The 8855-nt window shown below is 39.4% G+C and overlaps 1 protein-coding gene across 1 annotated transcript; it reads right to left on the reverse strand.

Annotated features, from left to right (window-relative positions):
- Positions 1-211: 211 nt before the first annotated feature.
- Positions 212-7312, reverse strand: LOC106089754 (KAT8 regulatory NSL complex subunit 2). Its single transcript, XM_013255724.2, has 3 exons — positions 6729-7312; positions 499-1253; positions 212-430 (listed from the first exon to the last, which is right to left on the reverse strand). Exons 1-3 carry the CDS (start codon positions 7231-7233, stop codon positions 275-277), a joined length of 1416 nt encoding a protein of 471 aa, XP_013111178.1. The 5' UTR covers positions 7234-7312; the 3' UTR covers positions 212-274.
- Between the last annotated feature and the right edge of the window lie 1543 nt (positions 7313-8855).

Here is an 8855-nt window from a genome sequence, read left to right on the forward strand (position 1 = left end):
CATATTTTTAGTATCCCTACAACTTTGCTACCGTCAAATGCCGATATTGCGATTTTCTTTGACAGACTTTAGGTTATTGGCAAATTGAGCTTTTTCAATGCTATGAGTTAGTGACTGCAATTCACTCGTTTACATTGTCACTTCGGTCCTTCTATACCTACTACGTAATACCCTTGCGAATGTTTTCTAAAATGTTGTAACGCTTATTCGGTTTATTCCTTTTCGTGTGTTTTTATTTCACAATGGAAAAAAATGTACACATACATAATTTATTTTATCTTGTAGATGCACTCGAATTTTCGATACGCTGATCATTTTTCATTTCTTTCAAAGCATTTAATTGTAATGACATTTTTAAATCTATAGCCGATTTGTCCAAAGGCTCGGTTTTAATGCCAATTTCTTCCTCCTCAGTTTCGGACTCATATTTCTTAAACGAAATAACAAAAGTAATTAATTTTAAAGTTTATGAGATAGCTAAATCAACTCTATAATTACCTTTTGTACATAGTGTTTTTGCTGGGGTATAGTCAAGTGAAGAACACAAGTGGAATCATCCAATATGCACGGTATAGGTTCTTGACAAACGACACCAGATTTTTCCTTTTCGCAAGCCTTAAAAAGGATTTGTTTTTTATCTTCCAATATATGCTTGCGGCAGTATTTGCAGCATGGCAGTGCACGATCACCGCATTTGACACCGCCCTCCGTGAATATGCATTTAGGAAATGATGATTTTGTGCCAACACCTTCGGCAGCAGCACGTCCTCTTTTTTCTTTAAATTTCTTATATAGAACGGCCTCCATACCATGGCGTCTGTGATATGAATTCAAGGCTTTAAGCTGGTCATACAATGCTCTTTCTCGGTGACTCTCTTTAAGCTGTTCATGGATGCTGCACAAGTGTTCTCGTTCGCGGCGAATAGCATGTAAATATCGACGTCGTTTTTCACGCAACATGTGATGCAAACGATTTATTTGATCTATGTACAAACCTTGTAGTTTAGTCAATTTTGCTTCCGATATACGTATTGCCTCTTGGCGTGTATAAATGCCGGCATGTTTCAAAAGGTCATCATCTTGAGAATCTACACTTTCATTGTCCGATTCATTACATTCATAACCATGGGAGGTATTGCTCATACAAATCACTTCCTCGTCGGTGGAACTATCGGATGCGTAATCTAATATGCGCTTGCGCTTGCGCATTGTACAAACGACATCACTGATCATGTGCACTTGATCGTGGGTAACTGCAATTATATACAACAATAAGAATAAGAAATTTTAAACAATTAATACCACACAGTACATAAAAAAAAATGCTAATTCCAATCACGAAATTTAGTCGACCAATTAATTGCCTACAAATCTCCTGCTATATGAGTGCTCATCCAACTACTAGACGTACAATGAAAAACTGAATTGCTCCGCTGCGTCTCCTGTTAACTTTATTTATTTATTTTATTTGTTTAATTCAATATAATACAAAAAGCCTTACGGCCAAATAGCGGTATTACAAGGCAAGCAACCTGAGAAAATTTATCTATACGATACGAAGGCGGTAAAAAATAAAATCTACAATAAATAAAAGCAAACAATTTATAAGTTACAGCGGTCAAAAAAAGTATTCATCATTCAATGTTTTTTTTTTTTAATAAGTCTACAAAAGACAATTGGAATAAAAACATATTAAACTAATGATGCAGTAGTGCTTGTGTGATATATATGTACACAATTTCATTGTTTTTAAAGAAAAAAATAGTACTTATTGGAACAAAAAGGGCCATTTTACAGCTGAACACAAAAAATTAAACAAAAAAAGTATTCATCATTGCAAAAAAACAAAAAAATAAATAACATAATTTAAAAAAATTAATACTTTGTTATTCGACCACCGCGTCTTATAACTTCTTTTAAACGGTTTGACATCGATTGGACTAATTTAGCGGTTATATTTTGGTCTATATTAGTCCATTCCTCCATTATCACCTTTTGCATTTGACTCTTGCTCGAAAAATTGCGCGTTCTCAATTGACGTTCGAGATGTTCCCAAAGATGTTCAATTGGGTTCAAGTCGGGACTTTGAGGAGGAGTTTTAATGACTTTGGGGCAGTTATACAGCATCCACATCTTGGTATTTAAAGCAGAATGTTTGGGGTCATTATCTTGATAATATTGAAAGTTATTACCAAGCCCAAGTTTTACAGCACTATCTTTTAAATTCCTCTTTAAAATGTCAATGTAATACTTATGATCCATTACTCCATTAATAATTTCAAGATTTCCCGCTCCTGAAGCCGCCATACACCCCCAAACCATTAAACCACCTCCACCATGTTTTACAGTAGCAACTGTGTTTCGTTCTTCAAGCTCTGTATTTGGTTTTCTGTACACTATGACCTTTCCATCGCACCCAAAAAGATTAAACTTGCTCTCGTCTGCAAAAATGACTGTTTTCCAAAATGATTCGGGCTGTTTTACATATATTTTTGCGAAGTTTAGCCTTTTCACTCGGTTTATTTTATTTATAAAGGGCTTCTTACGTGCAGTTCTTCCTCTGTAACTATGCCTTTTGAGTGTATTTCGAATTGTTTGTGTAGTAACTTCCTTCCCTAAATATTCCATAGTGTTTTTACGAAGAATGGTCGCATTTGTCTTCGGAGTTTTCTGAACTTGCCGCACTAGCCAACGCACATCTCCAACTGAAAGTGCTTTTGGTCGACCAGATCTTGGTTTATTGTCAACAGTTTTCGTTTCTGTCCACTTTCTGATGATGGATTGTATAGTAGATCGTGGTCTATTTAATATTTCACTGATAGTTTTTTGAGTTAAACCATTCCTGTGGTGTTTTATTATCAAAACTTTTACCTCATCAGAAATCTCGTTTTGCTTACGACCCATTTTGACAAAAACTATATTTTCAATGAAATTAAATATTTGCTGTCAAGGGCAAAGCCTCCTTTACTAAATAAAACAGAAAAGGGGGATTCCCAAATAATATTTGAATTTGACTTTGATGATAGCACATCAATGATGAATACTTTTTTTGTTCTGTTTTTGGTGTTATTATATAAAATTGCATTTTTTGCGCTAATTAAATTTATTTTTTGAATTTATTTTAAAACATATTGCGGAAAATAAACTATTTCATAAAACTGCATTATTTGTTTACTTTAAATTTTCTTCAATTACCCAAAATAAGTGAATTTATTATCAATTTTGCTAATGATGAATACTTTTTTTGACCGCTGTATATCTATTTGAGCCCTATATTGCCATGGTCGGTAATTAAGCCCAATTTGGGAATGTCTTTGGGTGGGACGGCCCCTCAGTCATTTTACTCCTAATTCGTGCTCTACTTCAAACATCTTTCTCTATGAAGCCACATATTATTATGGTCACTTATTATGGTCACTTGTTGTAGCCACATTTGCATGTGGATGTGGCGATTCTCATCAAGCTCTTATAGGCGAGCAAGCTAGTTCAGGTCACTACGTTCGATCGCCGCGGGAACATAAATTGATTACTAAAAGGCGCTAATATCTCGCCTTGTTCTATCGAGCATCATAGGCACTCAGTTATTTTAATAAATAACTTCATTTACTTGGGCTGCTATATAATTTTCTGGCCTAACCATAAAAATGCAAATTTTTATCATCAAAAACGGTTTAATTGTCTTTCATAGTATCCTCCAGAATGATTTATACATTTTTGCATGCGCAATTTTTGCAGCAATTATCTAAGCACTTTTCCAATCAAATTGTGGTGTACCACAACTACGTTGAATTGATCGTCCTAGGTTGCACAAGCGGAACGAACAGTCGACCTATGAGACCAGTTTTGCCGAAGAAACCGCCGACCATTTGCCTAGGCCAGAAACTTAAATAGCAGCCCTCGTGTTACTCAACTCAAAATGGCATTGAAAACGATTACATTGAAAATGATTAGCGCTGCGTCAGATGAATATGTTGCTGAATCCTCAGTGAACAACACACTGCTACAACACCACCCAATCCCATGGTAGCCGGTTGTACGTACCGGATTGACTCGATGGACTTCTCCATTGGCAAGGGCTGCCGCCTCAGTGAACAACACACTGCTACAACAATATGTTGCTGAATAGAAATATCAAGACTTCAACAACGAACTGCCACTCACTTTATACCAGTCGGTCGAATACTTCAAGCTAGGCTCAATTTTCCGGCGTAGCAAAACTTTCATAAGAGCGACACAGAATTCATCGCCCTGCCCCTAGAATAAGAGAACTGAATATGGAAATCAAAAGGGGTGAAGAATTCCCATACACTGAGTATTGGCAAGGATGTTGCAAATTGTCTAGTATGACTGTTTTGCACACCATCCCGCACATATTGGCATTATAGCTATTGACCTATCGAAGGCTGTGATACAGTTAGCCATGCCACACTTTTTGAGTCGATTGCCAACACGTCAGTCTGCGAAACTGCGAAAAACTTTTAATTTTTTTTAAGTATAGAATATTTTAATTTAGAGTCCTTTTAGTGTTTAATTTCTTGAATATTTGTAATCTACTTATTCAATCCCATGGCAGCCGGTTGTACGTACCGAATTTACCCGATGGAGTCCTCCATCGGCAAGGGCTGCCACTGCAGTGTTGATACATTTAATTTGATACACATATTACCTAGGTAAGAACACAACTCGCCGGGGGGGGTTTTGGCCCACGGACCCGAGCCCCAAAAACGGACTTCATATTCGTGTTTCTGGGGTCATTTTAGTGCAGTATGCAAAAAATTTGAATTTTTACGAACTGCCCCGTAAAACACAGTTCAGCCGTCTGATGAGATAGCCTAAACATAGACGCCAAAAGCTAATAGTTGACACCACAACATCCAATCCCTTGGCAGCCGGTTGTACGCACTGTATTGACCCGATGGAATCCTTGTTGTTGTCGTTGGCATAGACACATTTTCATGTGGAGGTGGCGATACTTGTCAAGCTCCTGTAAGTGAACATGCTCGTTCCGATCCAAAGGACCGATCGCCGCGGGAACAGGGTGGCCATTGGTTAATTAAAGGCGCCAATAACTCGCCTTACCATATCGATCATCATAGGCATTCATTACTTGTGCAAGAGTCGGTGCCGCCCGGCCTTTCACTGAGACTCTCCGCTCGATACCGCTGATTATCCGCGACTGTCATTGCAGCTACTTCGTATGGAGCATTCCACTATCCGCAACTTGTGGACTCGCCAGATGCTCGCAGCCAAGTTTCTGATGACAGCAATGAACACCACACATATTGGACCTTAATGTTCCACCCTGTGTGGTGCTCAGAAATATTCCTTGCAAAACAACTGCTCTGCATGCCATCACCGCACACATTTGCCGAGGCTTCAATCAGCCCAGAATATGTGATAGGACGGTCCTCGTGGCACTGAACCTATCGAAGGCATTAGATACGGTCAGCCATGACAAACTCTTTGAGGACATCGCCATTACGTCCCTCCAGCCAGGCCTGGAACGCGGTGTCGCGAATTATCTGTGTGGTCGCCAGTCATTTGTGGAATTAAGGGATACGAAATCGAAACACCGTAGAGTGAAACAGGGCAAACACGCATGAGGTGCGTATAGAGCTGAAAGTGATGGTTGACAGAGTGAAAATTTCGACCACCAAGTGTCCCAAAATACTAGATGTCACATTTGACAGCTCTTGCAAATTATCCTCAAATGCCACAGCAATTTGCGATAAAGTCAAAAGTAGAAACAAGGTCCTCAAGTCACTTGCCAGCAGCACTTGGGCTGCAGACAAAGAAACTTTGTTGACCACGTACAAAGCAATTGGCCGATCTGTGGTAAGTTATGCAGCGCCAGTGTGGTCAACTTTGCGGCATGCAGTGGCATAATATTCAGATCTGTCAGAATGCCGCCCTCCGAACTGCGACGTGTTGTCTACTCAGTTCTCATGTGGACCACCTTCAGCAAAGATCCTACCAGTGCGAAGACAAACTTAGATGCTTTCTAAGCAATACCTTTTGGGCTGTTATCGCAGAGACTATCCAAATCATCATCTAGTGGATAGATATCCACCGCCCAGAAGCCTTAAGGTAGGTCTACAGGATCTAGAGCGTGAGGTTCAGCGCTACAAGAGAGAACCTTTAGATCAAGCGGGTCTAGACAACATTCATGCAGACACGGTAGCAGATGCGGTAAAAAGTTACCGGGTGAATGTAGTTCTTGGAGAATGACCGCCTCCCATTGCACCCGAAGAAATTGACCTCCCCCGGCAAACCAGAGAAGTTCTAGATCAATTACGATCCGGCAGATGCAGCCGCCTCAACTCCTACAGGTCAAGGATTGATGCCAACGTGCAGGATGTAAGTCCCGATTGTGACCAGGGACCATACGACACACCTTTTTAACTGCCCAGCCAGACCCACTCGCAATCCCATGGCAGCCGGTTGTACGTACCGGATTGACCCGATGGAGTTCTTCATACGCAAGGACTGCCGCCTCAGTGTACAACACACTGCTACAACAACAACCCACCCGTCTCAGACCCAGATCCCTCTGGACGCACCCAACCTAATCGTAGAGTTCCTGGATCTGGACACTCAACAGAATCAAGCAGACGAAAGATAGAACACAACACACTGCTACAACAACAAGAACCACAACATCACCAACAATAATGTTAATTACCCTAATACAGATTTTTGCAAATGTATTAACTTGTTACTGAACTTACCAAAAGGCATTACATATGGCGATACCACATCAATTTCTTCATCCTGCTCGCAGTTAGTGTCATTTTTGAGTGGTGTGTCCTCGACATTAATATGGTGTGCCAAACTATTAAGTAGCACATCATTTGAATCTACTTGCTTCAATTTACCGACAGAGGCATGCGTCTTTTGCAACTGCACTTGGCGATTATGTTCAAAACAGAGTGTAGTCATATTTGGATCATTTTTAAGGTCATGCTTTGGCAAAGCATTTGTGCACTTTTTGTTGTTGCTGTATGTGTAAGTACACTGTCGAAAATTGCCTTTTGGATCTCTCAATATATGTCTAATACAAAAATCATAACCATCGATACGTGGAATAGAACATTCATATGTTGGGTTGGAACATATTTTTGACTTGGTCTCAATTTCATGATGCACTTGTTCACGTAAATCCTTCTCAGAGTTAATACCTCCTCCATTAGATATGACTCCACGGCCACACTGTCGCGGCAATATTTTAGACATCTTATTTTTATTGATCAACTGTTTAATAAAATAGTTCTTCCTTCACTCTCGCAAAAAATAAGGCACAAGTCTTTGAATCGTCGGCTAACATGCTACCGATTACTCAAAGACCGTTCCCTAAATTTGTAGCAAAAGCGTCGATGGCTTCATTTTTATGGGTCGCGTACTTTTGCAGCAAAAATTTGCCAGTAAGAACGGACCTTAAACCGCGTTTACACTGCTCCTTAATCCAGATTTAATGACCAGTGTAAACGGAGTTTTACTCTCTTTTGCTATTGCAAATGCAGATTTTGCCCATGCACATTCCACTAAGGGTCAAACTTCTCACATCAATGAGTGCAGTCCGATTCAAGTTTTTAAGTTCAATGATAAGGGGCTTCCTTTTTATAAACGAGTCCGAACGGCGTGCAGCAGTGCGACACCTCTTTGGAGAGAAGTTTTACATGACATAATACCTCACAAATGTTGCCAGCATTAGGAGGGGAAAACCACAGCTGAAAATTATTTTTGATGGTCTCGCCAGGATTCGAACCCAGGCTTTCAGCGTCATTGGCGGACATGCTAACCACTGCGCTTCGGTGGCCTGTTTTGCTATTAACATGGTGAAACAAATAAAGGTGGTCTCATTTGTACAACAACCACAAATCATATGGTGCAATCCGCCATGTTGTCATCAAGCTGTTCGACGTTTTGCTAACACACACAAAGAAATTTGTGTGCGTGTGTGTAAACGTGTTCGTAAATGAGCAGAGAATATGCGAGAAAGAAAATAACAACAAAGGCAATGCAAACAAAAATCTTAATACCGTCAAACCTGGACGGTTGTTAACAGCTGTTCGCGTGAGACCACTTTTTTAAATCCGCCTTGTGCTATTAATTTGAATAAAGCAGCTGGTTTTCCAAAAATATATGTTCGATACCGCAAATTACTTTTGGGAAAAACATCCAGTATTAACTATTATAGTGGCAACACTTGAAACTATTGCCAGCATCATTTTAGTTTGTTTTATTGGTTTCAGTGGTCCATGTTTCTTTATTTATTTGAGAAAAAGTATATATTGGATTACCCAAAAAGTAATTTTTGGTAATATAGTAGTAATATAGTCGGCTTTGACAAATTTTTTCAACGGCTTGTGACTCTGTAATTGCATTCTTTCATCTGTCAGTTCTCAGCTGTTACTTTTAACTTGCTTTAGAAAAAAGTGCGCGAAATTTTGTTTACATTTGTTTGTTTGGCGTCAATTTTAATATGGGTACCACATGTATTGAAAGAAATTCATTTAACAAACCGAATCAACGCGTGTGACATGCACCTTGAACGCAATGAATTCGATCCGTTTTTAAAACGAATCATAACTGGAAATGAAAAATGGATTGTTTACAACAACGTTAGTCGAAAGCGATCATGGTCGAAGCATGGTGAACCAGCTCAAACCACTTCAAAGGCTGATATCCACCAAAAGAAGGTTATGCTGTCTGTTTGGTGGAATTGGAAGGGTGTGGTATATTTTGAGCTGCTTCCAAGGAACCAAACGATTAATTCGGATGTTTACTGTTAACAATTGGACAAATTGAATACAGCCATCAAGGAGAAGCGACCAGAATTGGTCAATCGTAAAGGT

The sequence above is a fragment of the Stomoxys calcitrans genome, chromosome 1, assembly GCF_963082655.1.
Source record: "Stomoxys calcitrans chromosome 1, idStoCalc2.1, whole genome shotgun sequence".
In the NCBI taxonomy this organism is placed as follows: Eukaryota; Metazoa; Arthropoda; class Insecta; order Diptera; family Muscidae; genus Stomoxys; species Stomoxys calcitrans.